Genomic DNA, 27,202 nt, shown 5'->3' with positions numbered 1-27,202 from the left:
ACATGAGAAAAACAGTTGCAACTGGTATGCAAATGATTAAGAAGAGACATATTAAACTGGTAAAAGGCTAACCCTAACCCTAACCCTAACCCCAATCTAAAAGACCTAGGTAAAGCATTCCAATCAGGGGCTTTAAATTTAAAGGCTCTCCTCCCACTTTCTTTGAATATCTTTGGTACAAAAAAGAAAAGATGGTCTGTGTCTCTTAAGCTATAAGATGTTTGGTATGGAATCAAGTATTGTTTCAAATAAGATGGATAATTTGAAAAAATACATTTGTAAACAAACTGCAACCAGTGAAACTGCCGTCTAGAATTTAGTGAAAGAAGATTATATATTATATATATATATATATATATATATATATATATATATATATATATATATATATATATATATATATGGGTGTTTCTGCAACTACGGGCACTTTTAAGTCCCAGGAGTGAAATTTTAGATTTATGTTAAAATTTGTCATTTGATGTTTCATAAATATAAATGTAGTGTCAATACACACCTTGACATAAATAATTATGAATAAATAATATGATTTAATGTAAAATTATGAAGCATTTATAGGTCCAAACACCATTTTTGCTCATGTCCCACACCCGTGGTTTCAATGTTGAGATACTTAAAATTAGCTCATTCTTTTACAATATGACATTATTTCAAATGGAATTGTTTAATATACAGATTCATTTACAGAATCTTAAAATTCTTTGTATTATTTACTGATCATTTTAAAGATTTTTTTTAACTAAATGTGCCTGTCCCACACTTTTGAGTCCTTACCGCAACAATGAAAAAAAGCTTTTATTATGAAATTTTATCGAACACAAACAAGTCTAGTTTCTATGGAAACAGAAACTATCACTTGAGCACATTGCTGACAGACTGGACCACCACACTACCTCACTCACAAGATAACAAAAAAATAAGGTAAACATCATCTTTTCTGCTCTAGTATTTATTGTGCGTCCTTACCATTCAGCTTAATAATTGTGTATTTATAACTACATTTTAAAAATAAATGTATTTTACTGTTGAATTCATGTATATTAAGATGTTAAGATTCAAAACTAATGTGGTAGGCCTTGATAGCTGCCAATTAGCTAAAATATTAGCAAAAATGTCGTTTCCGCAACATGTCTTTACCGCAGCAAATTTAGGTGTTGCGGTAAAGACCTTGTGAGACAAATTCAAGGTGTACTGTATATTAAATGACAAATATTCAGTATATTATGAAGTATATATTTGTATATTTATTAGTATGTATATATATATATATATATATATATATATATATGTATATATAAACATGCCATTTTTTACATTAAAAATTAAATTTTGTCCTTACCGACTCAAGATGTCATTACCGCAGCACTGCTCTATTTTCTTTTTTTTTCACATTTTGATTTGCAAAAAAAATATTTTTACACTTAAGTTGAGATGATTAACACATTGAAATTGCAACATCTGTCATAAAAAGTTAATTATGTTATCTTTTGTGTGTATGGAAACAATTGACATCTAAGGTTACTGTAAATTTTTTACATGGCATAGAAAAAAACATGAAATTCCCTATTTTGTATATTATTTTTTTATATCAGTATTTACAAAACTGCATCAAATTTGAAAAAGAAATTTAAATATGTAAAAAAAAATTATAGAAATTACTAAAGAAAAATTTATAAAATGAACGTTATTGTAACATTGCGGTAAGGACACTTTTTAAGAAGATGACCCGAAAAACATAAAAAATAAACATGTTCCAGATTAAAATCTTAACGACTACATTCTATTTTGTGTAAATCTTTATATGTTTTACAGACTGTGATGGTTAAAATTGAAATTAATAGAGGTTGATCTTTTTAAAATTGGGATAGTCAAAAGTGCCCGTAGTTGCAGAAACACTCATATATATATATATGGTGCAAAAAAGTATTTTAAAATCTGATATTAAAAAGACTTTTATTAATCTTCAGTTACAGAAATGATCATTGTATTAAAAGCACTGATAAAAACAGTTTTAAAAAAAAGAGCCAGTTATGAAAGAACACAAACATATCCTTCACTACTCAGATCTGCTGCAGATGAAGTTGAGTTTGTGGTGTTCAGGACGGCTGATCCAGCGCTGATCTCCTCCAGACTGAACTGCTCCAGATCTCACTCCAGACTCACAGTCCTCGTCTCCTGTGCCGTTCCCTGGAGCCCAGTTCTGATAGCACACGGTCTCTCCGCTCACCCAGAACCAGAGGCCCACAGTGCAGGAGTGACGTAAACCCAACCACACCGCCTCAGTAGACGCACGTTTAACCACATTCATCACACGACGCTGCATCTCGACTGAATGAACCGAGACCAGATCCGTATAATTCTGTCTGCAGTGTCTCAGAGCTTCAGGCCACGTCAGAGTCTCTGTGATCAGAATCAGTTTATCTGGACACAAAACAAACCACAAGCAAAAACTAGAGAGAGACTGATCAAAAACAACATGCAGAACAAACACTGTGGAGGAATCTGTCATGTCAGACATGTAGCGTCAACTTTAAGATATCTGGAGGTGATGGATGGATTGTGTGTGTTTGTGAGGATCTGCTCACCTTCATGACACACAAAAGGAAATTGGCTGTTGCAAGAGTCGGCATGCCATCGTCTCAGAGTGTTCGGTCCGATCACTGTACAGTTTTTAAGTTTTCCTATAATATCAGGTGCATCAGTATTCCAGTCTCTGAATGAGGAGTTACTCTGATCTGACCACTGCCATGGGTCTCTGACTCTGAACAGACCGATCCAGACATCATTAGATATGTGATTATCATTGATGATCTTCTGAATCTGTTGACTCTCATTCTGGTTCCTCACACTGACCAGATCAGTGTGATTCTGTCTGCAGTAACTCTGAGCGTCTCTCCAGTTCTTCGTCTGATTGACAAAGACGAGTCCTGTGTTCGCTTTGGGAAAAACAAATGGAAACAGATTCATGAATCAGCTTCTTCATTATTCTTATGTCAGTTTATAGTTTGCATGTGAATAAGAGCAGTGGTGGAAGCATCAGAAACACGTGTCATCCAAAGACTGTTTCTACAGTGGATGATATATTATACATTCACAAAATATTTATGATGATTTTGCTAATGTTAAATGAAGTAAAATTAGGGAATTTTCCTGATAATTTTATTGCAAATTAATTTTTCTCCATTATGTTTGGTTAAGTTTCTCTAGAATACTGGGTTCAGACATAAAGAGCTGATCTTTTAAAGATAGCTCTTTATGACATGACAAAGATGGTGACAAAGATGGTGGCCAAGGGAATGAGTGGTTGGTTAGGCTCCACTCTCCTAGCTAAAGTTTTGCAAATGATTTTATTTTTTCAGTTCATTGGATTTTTTAATGAGGCAAAAAAGTGTTCCACTATAAAGGGTAATCGTAAACAACTGATTTGTTTATTGATCAGTGGCTGCATGGTGCTGGTATTAATTTATTATCGCTCAAGGTTGGAAACAAAGCAAACTTCATCACCCAAATTGCGATTACAGTCAACAACGGAACAAATCAAGTTGTATTGTTATGGATACGGCCATTACATTTTATATCGGAGGTTTGGACAGAAATCATTGGGACATTACTACAAAATGAAACTCACTAAACAAAACATGGACAAGTGCAAGTGTTCTAAGTTGCACATTTTGATTACCTTGCTGCTGTTGGCTGGCGATGTTCATTTGAATCCTGGACCTAATATGGTTACAAATATAAGCATAAGCACAGCTCCAATTGAATCGACGAACTCTGTGAATAATCATTTTTTTCCGGGTGTGCAAGATCTCACTGAAGGGGCTCCTGCGGCAGCAAGAGCCGGTGTGGCTGGGGACCTTGATCTGCGGAGTTCACTACAGGGGGATGCGCTTTTGGAGCGGGACTGTGTCGCCGATGGGCTTGTTGTAGGCCTATCTTGCGGCGAGGACGTGGGATTGATCCGGCGCGATCTGCGAGTACAAGGGGCGATGGCGGGAGGAGTTCGAAATGAGAACTGTGAGATGGTTGTCGGAGTGGATAACGGCTCCGATGAGCTAGGCGGGTGTGGTGTGAAAAAAGGTAAACACGCGGGACCGACATCAACCCAGCAAAATCGACGAAGGAAGAAAGGAGTTCGCACGAGAGATCAGCTGCTTGACGACACTTACCAGCTGAGGTCAGTTACGGATGAATGTAGATCGACGCTGAAACAGAAAGAGCACCGTTTTTTTCAAACTGTAAATCATGCCAAAATTGTATGGAACACTAAATCTAAGCTAAGAGGAATTCTAGGTGGACACTTAAACATCCGGAGTCTGATGCCAAAGTTGGATCAAGTTCATATTCTTTTGACTGAATCAAATTTAGATTACATTTGTTTGAGTGAAACATGGCTTCAAGGTAATCCCTACAAACATGGTCGATGTCCCTGGCTATGTCTGTTTTAGAAAAGACAGATCATCTGGTAAGGGTGGTGGGGTGTTGATCTATATTAGAGAAACGTTTAAATGTATAAGAGTTGATCTAAATACAGAAATTGAATGTTTAGCCTTAAAAGTGATACTTTCTCCTCGAATGCAATTTAATATTGTTGTTTTATATAATCCTCCATCACACACTCTTTCTTTTTATGATGATATGAAGGAACTATTGGAAATGTTTGATAATTCTACTGAAACAATATTTTATGGTGATTTTAATATAAATTGGGCAGATAAAAGTCGAAGACAAAAGTTAAAAATAATGATGTCCAAATTTTATTATGATCAGTTGATAAAAAAGCCGACAAGAGTGACCAGAACTAGTAAGACTTTGATAGATCTTATTTTTACTAATAGGGAAGAGCGTATTATAAAAAATTATAATCTACTGACAGGTTTATCAGATCATAATATGATATTAACAGTAAGGAAATTAACTAAACAACGACTAAAGCAATTTAAAAACCAGAGACCAGATAGAATTAAGTTTGGGATACCGAAATCTAAAGTAGGTCAATTTGAAATAGAGATCAATAACGCTGATTGGGATAATATATTACAGATAAATGAGGGAAACTTGTGTTGCACTTCCTTAACTGAAATTGTAACTAATTTGGTAAACAAATATTATATCCCTATGAAATGCTCAAGGAAAATTGTATCATTACCATGGTTAAACAGTGATATTCGTAATCTTATGAAAAAAAGAGACCAAGCTTTAAAAACGGCATTATCTTCTAAATTAAATACAGATAATTTAATCTATAAAGGTCTCCGAAACAAAGTAGTACAAGAATTACGGAAGTCAAAAATATCACATTATACTCAAATAATAGAGAGTGCCAAAGGTCAAAGTACAACCCTATGGAAACAATTAAATAATTTAACAAATAAAACTCAAAAGCAGCAAACAATCAAAGAGCTACAAATAGATGGAAAAGTAATTGATGATAAAGGTTCATTAGCATATGAGTTTAATACATATTTTATAAGTTCAGTAGATGAATTGGCTCAAAATTTTAAACCAATATCATTAAATAATAAGGTGGAGGATGAGCTACCAAATTCATTTTTTATTAAGGAGATTGAAGAACATAGAATAACTGAAATTGTAAAGCTTCTACCAAATTCAACAGCAAAAGATGTTTACAATTTAGATATTAATTTGATAAAAAAATATAGCTCCGTGATGATAGCTCCGTTAACTCATTTGACAAATGTATCAATTAGAGATTGTGTTTTCCCTAACACTTGGAAAAAGGCTGTAGTTACACCGCTCTTTAAATCTGGGGATCCAAGCCTGATTTCAAATTATCGACCAATATCAATCTTGCCAGTTATGTCAAAGGTTTTGGAGAAGGTTGTGGCTGAACAGTTAATACACTATTTAGAGAGTAATAACTTCCTACATAAACATCAATTTGGTTTTAGAGCTCTGCATTCCACAGAAACAGCTATATGTTATTTCTTGGAAAAAGCTAGACATTCTTTGGATCAGGGACATGTGATGGGAGCAGTATTCATTGACCTAAAAAAGGCTTTCGACACAGTTAATCACACTATTCTTTTATCTAAATTGAGTGCATTTAATTTAAGTAAACGTTCAATTGAGTGGTTTACCTCTTATTTAAATCTAAGAGATCAGTGTGTTAAAATTGAGGATACAAAATCAATGCTTATGAGAAACAAAATGGGCTTACCACAAGGCTCAATCTTAGGCCCCTTGCTTTTCAGTTTGTTTATAAATGATCTACCATGTTGTTGTCCAGATGTTGAATGTCAGCTTTATGCTGATGACACAGTCATTTATACATCGGCTAAGTCATCTGCCAAGGTTGCTGCAGTTTTAAATGAACAAATGGAAAGGATATCTATATGGCTCCAGGAAAATCATCTTACTCTGAATGTTAAGAAAACTGTCTTTATGTGCTTTTCTAATAGAAAGCAAAAAGATAAAGTAATAATTCGAGTAAATAATAAAGAAATAGAGGAGGTAGATGAGTTTAATTTTTTAGGTGTTGTTTTAGACTCACAACTTAAATTTGATAAACATATAAAAAAGCTCTCAAAAATGGTAAGGATTAACCTAAATTGTTTCAGACTTATTAGAAAATATATCTCAATTGAGGCAGCACATCTTTTTTTGCATGCAATGATTTTGTCCCGCATTTCATATTGTATTACAGTTTGGACTCAAACAAGTGATTTCTTAATTAAAAAAATTGAAATATTATATAATCGAGCTCTGAAAATAATGGATAAAAAGCCAAATCGATGGCATCACTGCAACGTTTTAAAAAAATTTAATATGTTAAGTTTTACAAATTTAAAAAATTTGTTATATATAAAATTGATTTTTAAATGTTTACACAATAAGGCACCATCTGTTCTATGTAATTTGATAAAGAGACAGGATGCTATAAATAGAATCACTAGGAGTTCGGCAGGTAGGAATTGTAGGATTAATTTTCGTAGAACTACACAAGGGCAAAGAGCCTTTTCTGTTGAGGGCTCCAAACTCTGGAACCTGTTGCCGAATGAGTTTAAGGCAATACGTGAAATAAAGTCCTTTACATTAAAGGTAAAGCGGTGGTTTAAAATAAACCAGAACTGCGCGCATATTTAAATGTAGTAATTTTTGTATGTAATAGTATAATGTAATGTAAACGTTCTTTTTTAATGTTAGAGTCGATAGCTCCGTTTTAATATGTATAATTTAGGTAGGTATTTGAATGTCTATAAGTAATATATTGTGGTAGTTTTATTCTATGAGTAGTAGTTTTTTTTATTTATTTTTTTTTTTTATTTTTTTTTTTTTAGAAAAGCCTTTCTAGGGACCTGAGATGCAAATTAGCTTTTGCTATACTCTCTATGTGCAATACATATTTTCCAGTTTTGACTGGGATCATGTTTTTTTTTGTACTGTCCCTATACAAATAAACTTATAAATAAAAAAATAAAAAAAATACCTAAATCAGGTAGAGAGTGTTTCACAGGTCTATGTAGAAACTCCTGATGCTATACCCTACTCCCTCAGAGCTTGTTCTTGTTGTAGCAGGTTACCAACATTAACATTGTGCTGCAACACTCATCCGATATTAAAGACAAAATGAAACACAAAAAATAAGGGGGGAACCACATCCAAATATATTTGCCAAACACTAGTTCAAAACGTATTTACCGAAAGAAAAGTTGAAATGAAATACAAAACACAACAATACCAGAAAGCAACAATACCCCACAATGACCCAAAACCAGGTCCAATGAATCCTTTAATTTTAGCTCATTCCATAAAATGTAAACACAAAATGATAATATGGGAATATAAATAATGTGTGTGTAATGGATATAAGGAACCTGTAATCCAGTGATAATCAATCAGATTGTGCACAAAAGTTCAGTTCAAAGTTAGTTCAGTTGTGACCATCTTCTCATCATAGCACAAACTCACTCAGACAAAAATAGTTGTCCTCAAAGGCAGAGTTGAAAAAGGAAAATATATAATCCACAAAGGTAATCCAACCGAAGAAAATTTGATGCTGGTGTAAAGTCTGTGGTAAATGCATAGATTCCGGGTATCACACCAAACAAACACTATTGAGGAAATATATATGGCCTACATTGAGACTTGCAAACACACTGTTCCTCAATTAGTAACCACAAGAAGGCATAGAAGTAAAGCCTTAACTCAAAACCCCTCTTTATTTAAAAGAGTGAGCCTTCTCCAAGTTGAGCCACCACATGGCTTAAAAGCTAGATTATTATATGGGTATTCTAACCCCCTTACCTGAGGCCGTTGCCCCTTGGTTATGGTGGGCCGGAAGGTCCAAAAATAAGACTAATGACTTGTCGTGGGAAGTCACTTTACTATAGCCACTAGCTACTGAGATTCCCCACTGATAGGCCGGCGGTGGATCTATATACTCACTCTCCAGGAGTTCATTTATATATATAGCCGCTCTGGAGAAAACTGTGATGTCATCGTCCAGCTCAGTTCAGTTCCCATATAGTGGTGTCAATGCAGACAGATCAATATTATTGTTGAATATTAAATTAAATGTCCCCAACTAAGCAAACCAAAAGTCAAAGGCGAAAACGGCGACAGTGGCAAGGAACCAAAAATCCATCAGTGACAGAATGGGGAAAAAAAGCCTTGGGAGAACCCAGGCTCAGTCGGGGGCCAGTTCTCCTCTGGCCAACGAGCAAACAGTGGATGATTATGATCCAGGCAGCATTACAGGTCAGAAGACAGATTGGATTGGAACATTCAGAATATTATCCAGTTCCATCTGGTTGAAGATTGGAGTCATCACATCGGTATAGAGAGATATTTAATAAAATTGTTTATTGTCTTCTTTGATCTTGTGTGAGTATTATCTAAGTATTATAGAGCCTGATGATCTATTGCTTACTGGATCTAATCTACAATTAAAGTCGCCACCTATTAAGTATAGCCCAAGGAGATTTGAGACAGTCAGAAACAGATTATTACAAAATTTAGTGTCATCTTCATTTGGACCATACACATTTATCAGATTTATATTTTCAAATAATAGCATACCCTGAATTATGATATGTCTACCAGCAGGGTCCTTAATTATAGTTTTGATTTGTAGTGGGACAGATTTATGAATTCATAGCATTACCCTTTTAGCATGGGTGGTATAGGGAGCAGACAACACCTGACCCTGCCATCTTCTTCATATTTTAGAAATATTCCCACTCAGTAGATGGGTTTCTTGCAAGAAAATAATTGCAAGAATTGTATCCTGTTCATCACTTGTTTAACCTTTGTTATTTTGTTTAAACCCCTAGTTCCATGAGGTAAATTTCACCTTCAAACTACTAGACATTAGTTATGTAATATATCCTTAAGATTCGTTTTGATAAAATAAAATACATTGAGGGAAACACACCCGTATACGAAAAAAATAAAATAACCTGCACACCTTATATCACCCGCTTATGAACAAGAACGTCTGTCTCTCGCTTTTAGTTATTTCCTTCTCTCTAGCTCTCTCTGCTATTACCGAATACTAACCAACCAATAATCGTTAATTGTTGTAGTGAGCTATGCAACATTTGTAAACATAACCATTGAAGGTTTATTTTTTTTATTTTTTTGGTATTGGAACGTTTAAGCACATAACAAATAACAACATACCTGGGGCCTGAGCTGAAGGGTGGACAAAAATATCAGAGAAATCAAATAATACAACCATTGGCCATGTAAAGTGCGTAATGGGTTGAACGTCCCTTGTGAGTGTCATTTAAACTGTCCAGTATTTGAATGTGAAACATGGCCGTGTTTTCCCATTCCTCCCTATGTCCATTTGTAATTGTTTGTAACCATGAAAATACACTTTGGCCATGAGAGTGTAAAAGAAAACGAGACATAGTCATATTTAACGGACAATGTTAAGCAAAAAGATAGTCATGCTGTGAATTTTTTTTTTTTTAAATGGATTAACTAATATTGCAGTTACCTGTAAATTAATGGTAAAATGTTGCCAGTAATTTACTGTTAATTTGACAGTTCTTTACTGTAATCTACGGTATGTTACTGTCAGGCCACATTTACACATAGCCGGGTATTTAGAGAAACAAATATTCCCCCCCTCCGTTTTCAATAATAACATCGTGCACACAATATAGTTTTCAAAAAAGTTGTCATTTACATCAACCCGCATAAATACGCCGTCGAGCGCCATCATAACTATGCCAAACCTATGGGCGGCAGTGTAGGGAGAAGGATAAAGCCATGCAAGCCAATCAGAATCCTCAGAATAGACAACAACGAATAACACGAGTGACTTCCTTGGTCGCTCACATGACGTTAAGCATTTTCTGGCGCATAATGTGACGTTTGAGAACCTAAAACCCCGTTTCTCCCAGTTGACACGGCAACACATAACAAGCGTTATCAGAAATCTCCACTTTGGCCGGAGTTTTTAGAAATAATCGTTTTCTGTGATAAAAACTGGGTTTTCGTGTAAATGAGAGGCCAAACCGCAGGGAAATATCTTTGCTTCCCTTCGTGTAAACGGGGCCTCAGGGTTGGGGAGTAACGGAATACATGTAACAGCGTTATGTAATCAGGATACAACAAATTGGAAACTGTAATTCGTTACAGTTATGTCAAAAATCCCTCTTGAGGAGTTCTGACTGCTCTTTCTGAGTATCATTCTTCCCCACATGAATGATAAGTCTATTTGCAGTGTTATGTTTCATCAGAATGTTCTGAAGTTCCCTGTTTATATCAGAAGTTGTTGCTGTTTATATCAGAAGTTGTTGCTTGTGGAAGGCAGCATGTAGTTGTGTCCCTGCTGCTAATGTTTCTGATTATGGAGTCCCCCACTATCAGAGTCCTGGGCTCGGCTGTACCGTATTTTCCGCACTATAAGGCGCACCGGATTATAAGGCGCACCTTCAATGAATGGCCTATTTTAGAACTGTTTTCATATATAGGGCGCACCGGATTATAAGGCGCATAGAATAGAAGATACTGCAGTCAAACGTTTGACTGGGTTTGCGTTATGCAGTGGTCACCAACCTTTTCAAGCCTAAGATCACATCCAAAGTCCAAATGTAAACCCAGATCTACCACTTGGAAAAAAATATGAAAAAACAAGTCGCTGAGCTGTAAAACCTTGTTTATACTCGACGCGTCCGAATGAGCGCGAAGGTAATAAAAAACTATTATCCGTCTGCTCGGGCAGATTCGGCTCAAAGTCGTGCATCTTCGGATGCGGAGGCGCGCGCGCGGCAAAATGACGTCATTGTGACAGCGCGCGCGCCTCCGCATCCGAAGATGCACGACTTTGAGCCGAATCTGCCCGAGCAGACGGATATTAGTACATCTCATCACACCGGCACCCAGTTTGCGCGTCTAAATCAGTTGTATGGTCTGGTGTTCAGTCTAAAACAAAACAATTGCGTCAAGTATAAATGCCTCGTCTGTTTGGGGAGGTGCGCGCTCAGTCAGCGGAGGCTCGCGCTCCGGTGCCAGGCAAAAGTATAAACAAAAGGTTTAAGTCAGCGGTTGTTTTACAGACATTAATATAAGGCGCCAGATCCATATATAAGGCGCTCCGCATTATAAGGCGCACTGTCGTTTTTTGAAAAAATTTAAGGCTTTTAAGTGCGCCTTATAGTGCGGAAAATACGGTACTCTGAGCTGAGTGCTGCTGTCTGCTCGACCTTGAGCGCCAGTTAGCATCAGTGTTAGCTACTGGCTGATTCGATCTGTGTTTGATCACATTCATGTCGTTTGAAGATTCCTCATCTACATTCATTAATACTTCAAATCTGTTCTCAAGATGTATAGGCGGTGGTAGGAGACCAGTGTTTGCAATCCTTGTCAGAGCTGTATCTGGGGTAGAGGATGCTACTGCGGCAATATGTGAGTCTCGTGACAATCTGATGTCTCGAGTGCCTTTGGGTCTCACTCCCTGTTTGTGCCATCGATTTGTATGTCGATCAGTTACGGCTTGTTTCTCTACACTCAGTATGGCCTGTCAAGGAGCACTAGATTTATGGGACTCACTGGCTAAATGCTGAGGGTGTCCATGACGAAGCTCTGCTGTGTGTTCCGTCTGGTTTGGTGGTCCCGTAAGTAACTTTGTTTCAAGAACTGCAATCCTTTTGTAGTGAAGTGCCGCTGTTGGGTGGCGCCCTCTCTGCGGCTGTTGACTCCGCCCTTAGAGGCTCGCAGTTAATCAGCGTCTCATTCATTCGGGTATATTAAGGTGGCTGTTTTGCCATCAGACATGGTGTCAATGTGCTGCGCGTTGTCTATCTAGCCGCTAGCACGTCATTCTTCTGCTGTCGGTCTGGTGCTCTGGCTGGAGGTGAGAGTGACGACCGTTGGTGATTGTTGTTCGAACCTACCGGACTTTAAACGGTTAACTATACTCTTGTCAGGTGTGGTGCGACTTGTGGATAAGCGCACGTTGTGCTGTTTACAGTGACCGTTGAACACGCGCCGTTTTGCCGGATACAAACGCACATCATACAACTGGCGTATTGCTGTTTGGCTTCCTGGTAGGTCTCTTTTTGGCTCTTGTAGCCGTATGTATTTTAAGTAATGTATAATCATGGGGTTTATCTGTGTATTCCAGCTTGCCTTTGCCTTTGTAATACTTGGTCCTCTGTTGCTGTCGGACGAATGACGCGATCTCCGCATGTTGGTATGTGTGATCACTGTATAATAATGATGAGTCAGTACTATGCATATTTTAGTTTACATTTGGGCTTTTGCAGGTGGATTAATTTGTCATTATAAGAGCACGTGAAGACTGCTGCTCGGATTGGCACTTCCATGGCTGCTGTTTTGTTCCTAATAACTTTTTTTCCTTTGGTTTCTATCGTTTTGTTTCATTTGACCAGCTGAGTGCAGTTGCTCCCATGTGAGCACGCTTCAGCATTGTGGGTGTTTGTTTTTGCTTATTTATTTGTTGAGTTGTTTTGCTTTATTGTCTGATTCCATTTATTATTTTCTTGTATTTTTGCTTGTTTGATTAATTCATTACTTTTTTGGGTGCTGATCTTATTCTGTGTTGTGAATTATATTTTATTTTTTTATTAATTGAGAGTGATATTCGGCCTGCCAAAGAAAACAGTTGTGAGTAGTAACCAGCCTGTGAATCTGAGACAGGTTGGTGAAAGTGCAATGCATAAATAGGACTGAACCCGATGAGTGAAGGTTTGAGTGGATCATCTTTTTGTTATTTTTGTTATTTAGTTTGTTTTGTAGATTGTTTCTTATAAATGAGGTACCCACATGTCAGAACAATTATTCTTTTTTTGTAATTTGCTTTTCTTGTGTTGCAGGCATTGTGAGTCCGGAGCAGGAGGGCTAGTTGCTCTTTTTGGTGGTGGGTCCTGAAGCACAGTGTGTGGTCTACAACCCTTAGGTCTTGATCTTGGTTGACGTGGGTGTGTGCGCAGTGTAGTGCACGTGTGGGTGCTCCTTGACCATCGCTGACGTTGGCGAAGTCTGGCACTAGCTCGTCCTGCTTCTGGTAACAACAAGTCCTGATAATCCTTTATTATTATCCATTATTATTATTGTGTGGTATTTATGATTGAGCCCAACTGCAATACCTACTAGTATTTTTATCATTGTTCAATAAAGAATATTTTTGTATTTTTTTATACCCACGTCTCTGTCTCTGTGTAAAAGGGAAAAATCAAACCTGTGTCCTTATTAGGATACTTCCCTGGCTTAGTGACCAGGGTGGCGTAGTCGACTCTTTTCCTCCTTTGCTCTCTTCTTTTCTTGTTTTCTTTTCCTGTTTTTTTTAGTTATTCCTGTCAAAAAGCCTACTCTACGCCACACTTTGTAAAAGTCTGTGGCAGTTTGTGCAGCAAGTAGATTCCAGAAGAGGCATTTTCTTTCTTATCCTTTTTGATGTAGGCAGCTGTGTTTTCCTTTCTCCGGAATGTAAGCTGATGGCAGTGGAAGGCTGGTCGGATAGGAAAACCGCTTTTTTGTAGTAATCTTCCAGTCACAAAAGTTTATAGTTTTAACGTTGATGCCAAGCTATGTCGATTTAGCACTGTGCTGATTTGCTGAAGTTAAAAAGCGATAGATCAAAGTGTGGAGCAGTAAGCAGGAGCGTCCGAACAGTAGCTAAGCAGGAAGTAGAGATCTAATTTGCTTGAATTTATAAGGTCTGTACCGATTTATTTGTATTCGGTTGTTAAGTCGTGACGTAACCACTCTCCGATAATACTCTTTCCGGGTCCAAAGTCCAGGTCCTCTCTACCTACCTACCGCTTTCGCTAGTGTTTTGGTTATTATTGAGTGTTTTTACAATGCCGCAGTGCTGTGTCCCGTGTCCCGAGCTAACTCACTTCAACCTCGTAAATCTTCTTTTTCATTGATGCCTGGACTCTACCCTTAATTATGCCACCTGAGTGATGAGCTACACTAACCACTCTGTTGGTGTTAAAGGAATTTAAACCGCCAAGGGTGCCTCACTAAGAAGGACGTGATCGTAAATAAATGTACAGGTTCCACCATTGTTATTTCTGGACGAGAGGAGCGCTAGGACCCGGAAAAGGCTAAACGTGACGTGTGACGTGTGACGTCAGACTTAACAATCGGATAGTTATTATGAAGGACTTTTATTATGACAAAACGTGCACCAACATGGATGTATAAAGCACGCTCTGTTTCCGCTATGTGTATGTGCACACACTTTCGTGAAGGACGCAGCTTACAATACATGATGGTTTTCTCCCCCCATTTAAGTTTTGTGCATCACACTTGAGGGTTATAAGGTAACTAAGTTTAATGTTTGTCATTTTTGTAATCGTTTTATTGTGATGTTGGCTACTGTGTTGGAGTGATAAAGTGTTTTTTTTTTTTTGTGTGTATGTGTGTGTGTTTTTGCTGTAGATCTTACATGAGTGTCACGAATAATGATCTGAATATTATAATGATAATGAATATTAATGATCTTTTCCTATAAGAAATCATTTACTTTCCTAATAAGGCAGAGAAAGGTTCAATTGGCTATGACCCTATGTTATCTATGTTATGAGAAGCAGAGATATAAAGAGAGAGAGAGACTTTTTTTTTTTTTTACTTTTAAAAACACTTTAATTTACAAAGCACTAAGAAATAAAACCGGGGAAAAAAACAATTTAACAATAACAATTCTTATTACCAATTAAATACCAGATTCCCTGATTCACTTCAAAACTGCTCCATTCAAAATAAGAGATAGAGATCTCTTAGACATAGGGGGTTTGTACAGTAATCTCCAGGATGGATGTACCTCATCAGAAATAGAAAGCCAAGTCCTCCATTTAGTGTCCAGTCTTTGTTTCAATTGTCCAAGATGTACAGACTTCACACAAATATGATATAAAAAGTGTTTCTCAATACAATAAAATACCAAATCCCCGTAACCTTTCAGTAAGTTTGTTAGACTTGTATCATCAACTGATTCCCAATCTTTAAGAACCACCTTAAATTCAGGACATAAAACCAGGAATAAAACCATTCAGAAGAACATTATTTATAAAAGAAGTCAACATGGGAGGAAAGAGGCCTTAAGATTCCTAACTAATCCCTCCACAGTTCTAACCGAAGTTAGCCCATCTTGATTAGCAAGTTCATGTTCAGTTCGCCATTGGCCTTTTGTTAAATCAATCAAGTCCATAACTTTCGTAATGCCTGCATTCAAAAAATTGGTGATTAAAGATGAGGACACATTAGATGGCATTTCAAAAAGAGGATTTAAAGAAAGAGGTTCTGCAATACCATAATGCTCGTCCTCTTTTCTTAGCAGTTTAAAACAATCCCATGATTTAATCACTGATCCATAAAAATTAGAAGGCAAAAAATGTGTCTTATCCACAAAGGATTTCTGCATTAAGAACAACTGCTTGTCAAGACCAATACCTCCAAGACTCTTGAGTATATGCAGACCAATAACAACCCATGGCACTTGATCTGAACAGTACAGGAGTTTTTGCAGTGTATGCAATCTCATTGCCATAATCTTAGATTCTAAATGTATTAATCCCTGCCCTCCCTCTGCCACAGGAAGATACAGGACACCTGGAGGAAGCCAATGGCAACCATCCCAAAAAAATGTATTTGGGAGGATCCAACACAGTGTGTTTATGCCATAACATTGAAGCTGCCAACTTGTTAATAACCAAACATCTCCCTCTGTAAGAGAGTTGTAGAAGAATCCATCGCCACTTCTGAATTCTAAGAATCACCCGATCAAATAGCCCTTCCCAGTTATTTTCTGTGTAACTATAAGTCCCAAAATAAAGACCAAGGACTCTAAAGCCATCTCGGGCCCATCTACATTGCTGTGGCAGCTGGGGAGGTCCTCCACCCTGCCATTCTCCCAACAACAAGGATGCACATTTCCCCCAGTTTATACATGCAGATGAAGCTTTTCGAAATCTATCTAAAGAAGAGATCAATCTTGAAACATCTTCCGAGTCTTTTATAAACTACTATTATGTCATCTGCGTAAGCTGTAAGTTTAACTAGATCTACACTGGGGAAAATGGGAATATTAACACCCATGTAGTTGCCTCCTAAGCAAAACTAGGAGAGGCTCGATAGATATTGCATACAGAAGACCTGAAAGAGGGCACGCTTGCCTTATTCCCCTGGTTACAGAAAAAGGCCTAGTTAGGGAACCATTAAGTCTTAACATGCTGTAAATTTCATTATATAACATTTTAATGAGAGAAACAAAAAAAAGGACCAAAACCAAAAGCTTCCAGGGTCTTAAATAAATATTGATGGTCCACCCTGTCAAGCGCCTTTACTTGGTCTAGTGAAAAGAAACCAATGTCCAAATTGTGCATTTTTGGACCACCAATGCGAGAAACAATCAGTTATAATGATTTTTTTTTTTTTTTTTTTTTGCATCATAAAAAAAAAAAAAAAAAAAAAAAACAGCACTACAACATCGTTTTTACACACAGATATAAATAATATCAGTCTCAATAAAAAAAAAAAGGACCATTGAGCTGCATAATTTATTCATGCTGCAATGCATGCTGGGAGTTTTGTACTATGCTGGCACCCAGCATGCATTGCAACATGAAACTTTTAATTGTCACCATTGTTGAGATTCATGTGCTGATTGTTGGTGTCTGTGTGTGTCTAAGTCATGCACGAGTTCAAATTGTTTTATGCACTATGATTTTAATATCCTTCAAAATAGATGATTTCTGAAACATTGCTGGATGTCATGCTTTAGAATCACAGAGATACTATAATCAATAAATATAAAGTTACAATGCCCATGAAATCCAAGGTAGATACTATAATCAATCAATATAAAGTTACAATACCCATGAAATCCAAGATTAGACACAGGAAGAGTTCAGTGAATTGGTAACAATTTACAATAAGGTTCATTAGTTAATATTAGTAAACTACCTTAGGTAACATGAACTAATAATGAACAATACTTCTACAGCATTACTTAATCTTAGTTAATATTAATTTCAACATTTACTAATACATTATCAAAATCAAAAGTTGCATTTGTTAACATTAGTTAATGCACCGTGAACAAACAATGAACAGCTGTATTTTTATTAACTAACACTAACAAAGATTAATAAATACTGTAACAAATGTATTGTTCATTGTTAGTTCAGCTTTCCTGTATAGCTCAAACAGTAGAGCGTTGGCACTTGCAACGCCAAGGTCATGGGTTTGATTTCCAGGGAAAGCAAGAACTGATATGAATGTAAATGTGTACCTTGAAATCCAATGTAAGTCGCTTTGGATAAAAGCGGCTGATAAATGTAAACCAGTTCATGTTAGTTAATACATTAACTAATGTTAACAAATTAACCTTATTGTAAAGTGTTACCAAAATTAGACAGCATCATCACAACAGCCAAAAACACCTGATCAACTTCATCTTGGCTTTTTCTTGCCGTAACAAAAGTGCTTTATAAACTCACTGTCACAGCAGCCAGAGAAAAACTAATGTTAATGAGTCAAGGGTCAAGAGCCCACCTAAAGAAAACACTGATCACTATATCGGTGACAACAAACCGTACTCGGTTACTAACGTAACCTCGGTTCTCTCTAAAGAGGGAACCAGTATTTGCGTAATATCTTACGCTAGGGGAAAACCTCTTTTCCTCGAGATATTGAAGCCAAAAATTATCCTTAATTTTGCAATAATGTAAAACGCATTGCAGCAGCATGCAGACATGGGCGAGACAGCTCGCGCGCCCATTGGCTGCTCTGCGGCAACTGCACCAGCCTATCGATAGAGGCCCCTCATGACGTCAGAACCAATGAGGGTACTTCGCGCCCACTACGTCATGTCCCGCCGAAAGCGGGTGGGGCTGGGGCTATAAATACGGCCCCGAGAGGCTGGTTTGGTCAGTTTTTTCATCGCTGAGGCGAATCAGAACATGACGCATGCACGGCAAGATACGCAAGTACTCGTTCCCTCTCTAGAGAGAACCGAGGTTACGTTAGTAACCGAGTACGTTCTCTTACGAGAGGTTCTCTCGTACTTGCGTAATATCTTACGCTAGGGGAACACAGTGTAAAACGCTGTGCGTGCCTGAGATATAACACTAAAGTCCCAAGGGCAGGTGCCCGGGGCTCATACAGTGCCTAATCACAAGGGACTCGCAGAGAATCCGGGAAGAGGGGCTAGAATAGCATCATTCCTGTAATATAGAGCTCTAATAAGAGCAGATTATATCAAGTGTTCCACACAGCCAGGGCGAACTCGGCCTGGACTGATAAATATGGGGGACTTACGCACTGCCCACAGAAGTATACAGACGATCAGTGATCGACGCTCTAGCAGTTTCAGCATCCTGAGCCGATAGCATCGGGCAGGCAATACTGAAAAATTAGACCGAGAGCAACTTAGCTTGTAAAGCGGGAACCTCGAGGTTATAAAACCTTATAAATGTAGACGGGGAGGCCCAGCCCGCTGCCATACAGATATCTTGCAAGGCAATCCCACTAGACCAAGCCCACGACGAGGCCATGCCTCTCGTGGAGTGCGCTTTGACACCTAACGGGCATTGCAGGCCCTTGGATGTGTAAGCTTGCGCTATAGCATCAACTATCCGTCTGGATAAACTCTATTTTGACGCAGCTAGTCCCTTAGAACGTCCGCTGAACAAAACAAAGAGCTGCTCCGTCTGTCTGAAAACAGATGAGCGAGACACATAGGCTCTTAACGCCCTGACCGGGCAAAGGAAGCCTGCGTCTCCTTCCTCTTCAGATACCGGCAGGGCCTATTGTCTATTGACTGTATTGGCTCGAATGGGGCACCTTTCATGGCTTCCAGAACCGTGGAAAGGTCCCAAACGGGAACCGAGGGAGGTCTGGGAGGATTCAGCCTCTTAGCTCCTCTAAGGAAGCGAATGACCGGATTGTTCCTTCCTAATGACTGGCCAAGCGGTGGTTCAGCGAACGCTGCTATGGCCGCCACATAAACTTTGAGCGTGGATGGGGCTCTGCCCTTATCCAGAAGCTCTTGTAAAAAGGAAAGAACCTCCGGCACCCCACAGTGTGAGGGTGAAGTGCCACGCGCTGTACACCAGCTAGTGAACACAGACCATTTTGAGGAATAGAGCCACCTCGTAGATGGAGCTCTAGCCTGCGTGATCGTGTTTAACACTCCCGCTGGGAGGTTAACGGGTACCCGTTGATGGCCCACACATGTAGGGACCAAAGCTCCGGGCAAGGATGCCAGATCGAGCCGTTTGCCTTCGAGAGGAGATCCCTCCTCACCGGTATCGGCCACGGGGTGGTACTCGTCAGCTGCATCAGAACTGGAAACCAGGCTTGGTTCGTCCATAATGGGGCGACGAGTAGCACTGTGCATCCGTTTTTCCTGATTTGCTCTAACACCTGGGGTAGGAGCATGACAGGGGGAAACGCATAGAGCGGGCAGCGGGGCCAGACGTGGGCCAGCGCATCCCTGCTCTTGGGGAAAAATTCCCGACAGTGAGCGTTCTCTTGAGACGCAAATAGGTCTATTTCGCTCTGCCAAATGTCCTCCATAGCAGTTTGACTGTCTGTGGGTGTAAAGACCATTCTCCTTCTAAAGAAGATTGTTTCTGGACAGTCTGTCTGGTCCCACATTCAGGTGGCCGGGCACATGCGCTGCTCTGAGCGAGCGCAGATTGTGCTGAGCCCAGACCAGGAGGCGTTCCGTCAGCCTGTGAAGGGTTCTGGATCTGATACCTCCTTGGTGATTAATATAAGCCACCACTGACATGTTGTCCGAACGGACCAGGACGTGGTGTCCTCTTAATTGGGGACAAAAACGCGTCAGCGCGTTATCTACTGCCAACATTTCGAGGCAGTTTATGTGCAGAAGCTTCTCCCGTTCTGACCATTGGCCGAAGAACGGTCTGCCCTCGAGCAGCGCTCCCCATCCCGAGGTGGATGCGTCTGTAGACACCACCCTCACACTCGGGGAAGTCCCCAGGCTTACAACTGATCGGTACCAGTCGTTTGCTTTCCAAGGTTTCAGAGCTGCGATGCATTTCTGATTGACCTTGAGACGAAGTAGACCGGAAGCCCACGCTCGGCGCGGCACTCGCGCTTTCAGCCAGAACTGTAGCGGGCGCATGCGAAGCAAGCCCAGCTGAAGTACTGATGATGCTGAGGCCATGAGACCTAGCATCCTCTGAAATTTCTTGAGCGGGACAGATGCGCCGCAGCGGAAAGAGCTTGTTGCGCGCTGAACGTCTAGTACGCGCTGTGGTGACAGTCGCGCTATCATAGACAGCGAGTCCAGTTCCGTGCCCAGAAAAGTCAAGTCAAGTCAAGTTGCCTGGGGGACAGAGAACTCTTCGCCCAATTGACTCGAGGTGATCGAGTAAAATGGTCCTGTGCTCTATGAGCACCGAGTGAGATTGAGCTAGAATCAGCCGATCGTCCAAGTGGTTCAATACTCGCATGCCCTGTAGTCTGAGGGGTGCGAGCGCTGCTTCCATGCACATCGTAAATGTACGGGGTGCTAGGGACAAGCCGAACGGTAGGACTGTGTACTGATATGCCTGGCCCTCGAAGGCGAATCTCAAATATCGCCTGTGACGTGACGCTATCTGTATTTGAAAATATGCGTCTTTCAGATCTATTGACACAAACCAATCTGCGCGAGGATTTTTCTGGTCGTGAGCATTCTGAACTGTCGCTTCGCAAGCACTCTGTTCAGTTGCCTTAGATCTAGTATGGGTCTGAGACCCCCGTCTTTTTTCGGTACCAGGGAGTATTTGCTGTATAGCCCTCCTTCGCTCTGAGCTTGAGATAAGGGCTCTATGGCCCCTTTGCTCAACAGTTTCGAAATTTCGGCTCGAAGTAGGTGTGCTACTTCTGTTTTTACCGTGGTTTCGACGCGCGCCGCATAGCGGCGAGGGCGTCGGCGAAACCGTAGCGAATAGTCTCTTTCTATAATGTCTAGCACCCACTTCGAAACCCCGGGTAGCCTTGCCCATGCGTTTGCACGAATGGCTAGGGGTTGAATGCGAAGCGCGCTCTGGTCGCTCAGCGACAGAGGGGCTTCAGTGTGCTGCAACATAAGTGTCGCGCTTATGACATTTGAGGCAGGGGGCGCGCTGATAACAGCGGGCAGATTGCCCGCGCTCGACTCCTCTGCGGTGGTCAACCGAGAGGGGGAGGGCTGGGCGAGTCCCGTAAGACCTGTCATGTCTATGTGCGAATGTGGGCGCGGGATAGCGGGCACATTTACAACACTGAGAGCATTGTCCGCCTGAGCAGAGCGAATGCATGTTGGTTTCGTTTTACAGAAACCTTGAGACATGCAGAACGTAGTGTTTGTGGGCACTGGGCACTGGGCACATTTACCACATTTAATGCGCAATCGATCTGGGTCGATTTCATGTGCGCGAGCCCTGTGTGACGGGCTGTGTTTGTGTGTAGGAATGAGCTCTGGGCAGTGGGCATTTTGTCTACACTCATAACACCATCGGCCGTGGCCGGAACACCAGAAAATACACTCTTATGGGATTTATCTGGGTAGCCGTAAAAGCGGCGTTTGTGTGCAGGCAAGCGGGCTGTGTCGCTGACTTGTTTACTGCAGAATACACTGGAACAGTCGCATTTACTGGAACTGAACGAGCGAGAAGTTGCCATAGAAACAGAGAGCGTCAACATGCTGGCGTTTGTTTGCAGGCGTGCGTGTATTACAACAGACTCGTCCACTGCAATATTGGCATTTCCAGAGAAATGTGTGAGAATGGAGGTCGGTCCAGCCGCAGCTGGACTAGGAACACTCTCTTTTCTCCTTTCGCCAGTGACGCACGGAAACCATAGAAACGGTGCTTGGGTGCAGGCGAGAGGGTTGTACAACGCGCTCGTTGGCTGCAAAATACACATCTGCAGTCGCCTTTTCAGGGAACTGACAGAGCGAGCATTGACGGCATAATTTTATCTGCCGGTAGACCTGGGATCGAACACGGGTCTCTTGCGCGAAAGCCTGAGAATCTGCCGCTGGGCCACAGGGGAAGACACATAGACTTTCAGTTAGCGCGAGTATTATCAGAGAGCGTCAACATGCTGGCGTTTGTTTGCAGGCGTGCGTGCATTACAACAGGCTCGCTCACTGCAGTATTGACATTTCCAGTCGCCTGAACTTCAGAGGGGAATGAGAAATGTGTGAGAAATGGAATTCGGCCCGGCCGCAGCGGGACATAAACACTCTTTTCTCTTTTCGCCAGTGATGCACGGGAACCATAGAAACGGTGTTTGGGTGCAGGCGAGCGGGTTGTACAACCCACTCGTTGGCTGCAAAATGCACATCTGCAGTCGCCTTTCAGGGAACTGACAGAGCGAAGCATTGGAGGCATAATTTATCTGCCGTTAGACCGGGATTCGAACACCGGTCTCTCGTGCGAAAAACCAAAGATTCCGCCACTGAGCCACAGGGGGGAACACAAAGGCTTTCAGATGCACGAGCATATAAGAGCGTCAACATGTTTTCTTCGGCGTTTGCTTGCAGGCATCCGTGTATTATAACAGGCTCGTTTGCTGCAATATTTATATTTCCAGTCGCCTGATCAGGGAACTGAGAAATGTGTGAGAAATTCAGGTCAGTCCACCCTCGGCGAGACTATAAACACTCTTTTCTTCTTTCGCCGGTGAGTCGCCGGTGAGTGAATGGGGCGCAGGGGCAGGGTAGCTTTCTTGTACGTAAAGAAAAACTAACCCCGACCGTCCGCTTCCAGCCTCCCCTGTGAACGGCGCAGTTTGCGCGGCTCGAACAGAGGGAGAGAGAAAGCTAGCCCCGTGACCGTCCGCTCCTGACATCCCCTGTGAACGGCGTGGTTTGCGCGGCTCGAACAGAGGGAGAGCAGGTATCATCCTCCAAGCAGGCAAGGCAAGTGGGCGAACCGGCGAGCTTTGCGGGTTGGGGGGGGGCGGAGGAGCAGTCTCGGAGAAGGATGCCAGGTGAGTCCGCAGAGTCACCATAGGCAGTAACTAGCTCGCAGTGAGGGCAGTCGCCGTCAGCGAGCGCGAGAGCTGCGTGTCCTCAGGAAAGGGGCGTCTTGAAAAAGACGCCCGGCTCTTTTAGTGCAATGAGAGTGTGTGTCGCGGTGGCGAACACACACATACACAAAACACAGTAGCAGAGAAAAGGATATGTACGCCGGAAAGCGTGAGCAGGAACGGCGACTGAAGGCGGCGAGTTGTCGACCAGCAGCTTCAGATGCAGCACTAATCCGAGTGCTTCTATCAGACGGCACGACTTCTTCCTCTCGGGATCCAGCGATGCGTGAGCTTTCGCTGAAGAGATAAAAAAACGGACCAAACCAGCCTCTCTGGGCCGTATTTATAGCCCCAGCCCCACCCGCTTTCGGCGGGACATGACGTAGTGGGCGCGAAGCACCCTCATTGGTTCTGACGTCATGAGGGGCCTCTATCGATAGGCTGGTGCAGTTGCCGCAGAGCAGCCAATGGGCGCGCGAGCTGTCTCGCCCATGTCTGCATGCTGCTGCAATGCGTTTTACATTATTGCAAAATTAAGGATAATTTTCGGCTTCAATATCTCGAGGAAAAGAGGTTTTCCCCTAGCGTAAGATATTACGCAAGTACGAGAGAACCTCTCGTAAGAGAACTTATCCTTTTCAACAAAACATCTAAATCTTTAATTCTCAAAAATAACTTTTCTACATGTTTGAAAGAAATAATTTTAAACTGGTTTGGCTGGAAGTCAGTTGTAGTTCTTGTGTTTCTATATTTTGTCCTTCAGTGATTCAGGTGTTCATCAGTAGCTGCGTTTACATGGACACTTATAATCGGATTGACGGCTCAATTGGACTAAAAAACCTTAATGTAAACACCTTAATTGATCCGATTGAGCTCGATCCGAATGAAATTTCGATCGGATTGAAAGGGGTGGTTTATCCCTTTTGTAATCCGATCGAGAGAACATGTAAACACTTGATCGGATTGAAAACCGAAACTGAAAGGACTGCGCATGTGCAATGACGTTAAATAGCGTAATGACGTATGACGCGCGGAACGAGCTGTTCTTCCTGTTGAATAAAGTGTCATATTAATAAGTTTCCCGTCATTCTAAAATTCTCATTTCACTCGCGCGTTTGTGAAGTGACGCAGGACAACGTCCCACCAGTCCTTGTTTTGGATTCTCATCCACAGACGTCTGGTTTTGGCCGCGGGGAGGGGCATTTTTACTGCGTGATCAATAAGCAGCACGGCAAAACGGTTAATATGCTCTAAATTATGACTAGAGACGAATTAATATTACGTCTGCTGTTTAAAACATATACAGAACCAATAGAGGAGAATATTTATGCGGGAAAAGCGGGAAACTCTGTATATTCGTGCATTGTGCGCATGTCAAAACATCAGATCCGATTTGAAACTTGTGACATATAAACGCGCACATCAACCCGATTACTTTATTTATCATTCATGTAAACACCTTGTTCGGATTCATCAATCGTATTGATTTCATTCCGATTGTGTCCATGTAAACGTAGCTAGTGTCAGATTTCACTCACTTCTTTTCATTCACTCTGTCATGTGGACTATATCAGTGAACTAATGTAGGGAATAGTGAATGAGGGTATAGGGTGTGATTTGGAACATAGCCTCTGAGTGTCGACTTTGAGCACTGTTAATTCACATAATATTCCAGTAGGCTATTTTCTCAGAATGCATTGTTTTCTATGGTATATTACTGTTCTAATGTAAAGGGCATGTTACTGTCAGAATTTTTTCAACAAGGTTTAACAGTGTAGCTATACTAAGTAAATGTGAAGTAAATTATCAAGTACTCTCAGGTCATTTTTAGTTACTGGAACTCTTGTGTAACTGAACTATACTAACTAAGCTTTTGTCAGTTTTTTAAGGCAATCGGTTTGCATGCTTTTTTTAAGTAAGTCTAACTAATTAGATTTTACAATGCACTATCTTTTATAAATGAATGTTTATTGTGATTGTATGGAGCTGCTCTTACTGTTAGATGAATTGCAGATGAAAGTCAGGCTGTTACTACATGACACATCATGCCATTCTCCATTTCTCATCATAGCACACTCATCTCTGCCATCAGGTTGTCCAGATCCCCAGTTCAGATAGAGCGCAGGTTCACCTGAAGACCACTGCCATTTATCAACATCCTTCCTCTGCAGCCCAATCCAGATATACTGAACACCTCCATCATTCACACTCTTCTTCAGCTCGTTCATGTCGTTCATGTTGTCAACAGTGGCCAGATCTGTGTATTTCTCTCTGCAGAATCTCTGAGCTTCAGTCCAGTTCTTCAACACGTTTATAAAGTGATACTGACGCTGAACACATTCAGATACGGAGCAGAGAGCTGTGAAAGAGAGCGTTTGATTTAATGCTTTTCATAACAGGGTCAAACCTGATGAAACTATAAACCATAAATAATACAACAAACACACTCACCAATGAGAAGAAGAATCAAATATAGAGTTTGGTCCATTTCTGAGGAAGAAACACAGTGGAAAATATCAAAACATAATCATATAAGCATAACTTGATTCACAATCATTGAGACAATATTACCATCTGAAAGTGTAATTGTGTTTGAAGAATGAACATGTTCTTACTTTAGAGGTTGTGTGTTTCTGTCCTGAGTCTGATGTTTCTGTCTGCAGATTTAAACTACGTGATTATTATATCTGCTCTCATCCCTCATTCAGCTCATCACATCATTTGTGTATTTCTCTAAAACTAATTTTCATATTTGACTTCCTCCTTATTTGTGCATTGTCCACCTCTCTTTTTCTTTATTTGCATATTGACGTCAGTATCAGTAAATCTACAAGTTCTGTAGAATAAAGTCTTGGCAACAACATGGACTAAACAGCTAAATATATACATGTAAACATTCATAATTTATATTTGAACATTCACAACTAAACATCTGCTTTAATGTTATTGCTGAACTGTATAACTCGTGGTACATCCCTGTTCAATTTGACATGTATGTTTTTATTTCAGTCAGGACCACTTTTGTCAAATGTGTATTTATTATAATGACAATGCAGTTAGTGTTGGCAATATGGGTCTGTTCTGGGCAAAATATAACATTAATTATAACATGAGTTGTTTTAAATAAGCCAAAATACATGAGAAAGGATGATGTACATGTAACTTAGTGGTGTCACTGAAGATGACCACAAGACAGATTTCAGATTAGATCACAGATATCCAGGCTAAATGTGGAGCTGGGGATGGAGGAGGGAAGTTAAATCCAGCGTGAAGACATGCAACAGAAGAGTGAGGATTTAAAAGAACCTGTAATGTGTGTGTCAAAACACATCAGAAACAGTTGATTGTCGGTTGATACAAGCTTTACTGACGTCGCCTTAACTGATGCTATGCTGGATTTCTCTGATCATATTTAAAGGGATAGTTCACCCCAAAATGAAAATTGCCCCATGATTTACTCACCCTTAAGAGTATATGTGACATATGTGTCATTCTTCTTTCAGATGAATACAATCTGAGCTTTATTAAAAAATATCCTGGCTCTTCCATGCTTTATAATGGCAGTGAATGGGAGCCCAAAATTTGAAGGCCAAAAAAGTGGATCCATCCATTATAAAAGTAATAAAGTATTCCACATGACTCTGGGGGGTTAATTAAGGCCTTCTGAAGCGATACGTTTGTGTAAGAAAAATATCCATATTTATAA

The 27,202-nt window shown here is 40.4% G+C and overlaps 2 protein-coding genes across 2 annotated transcripts in view; both read right to left on the bottom strand.

Moving 5' to 3' along the window:
* LOC309493250 (C-type mannose receptor 2-like) overlaps positions 1-27,202 on the bottom strand; it is a 104,946-nt gene that overhangs the window by 58,758 nt on the left and 18,986 nt on the right. The gene's annotated exons all lie outside the window — the stretch shown is intronic.
* On the bottom strand, positions 1,937-25,986 carry LOC309493253 (C-type mannose receptor 2-like). The gene is made up of 4 exons (XM_082162416.1): positions 25,948-25,986; positions 25,493-25,855; positions 2,604-2,954; positions 1,937-2,439 (listed from the first exon to the last, which is right to left on the bottom strand). The coding sequence occupies exons 1-4, from the start codon at positions 25,982-25,984 to the stop codon at positions 2,075-2,077; spliced, it is 1,116 nt and encodes a 371-aa protein (XP_082018542.1). The 5' UTR covers positions 25,985-25,986; the 3' UTR covers positions 1,937-2,074.

This window comes from Leuciscus leuciscus, assembly GCF_965113295.1.
Source record: "Leuciscus leuciscus genome assembly, chromosome: 2".
Taxonomy (NCBI): Eukaryota; Metazoa; Chordata; class Actinopteri; order Cypriniformes; family Leuciscidae; genus Leuciscus; species Leuciscus leuciscus.
This window is presented reverse-complemented; position numbering and strand designations above follow the sequence as displayed.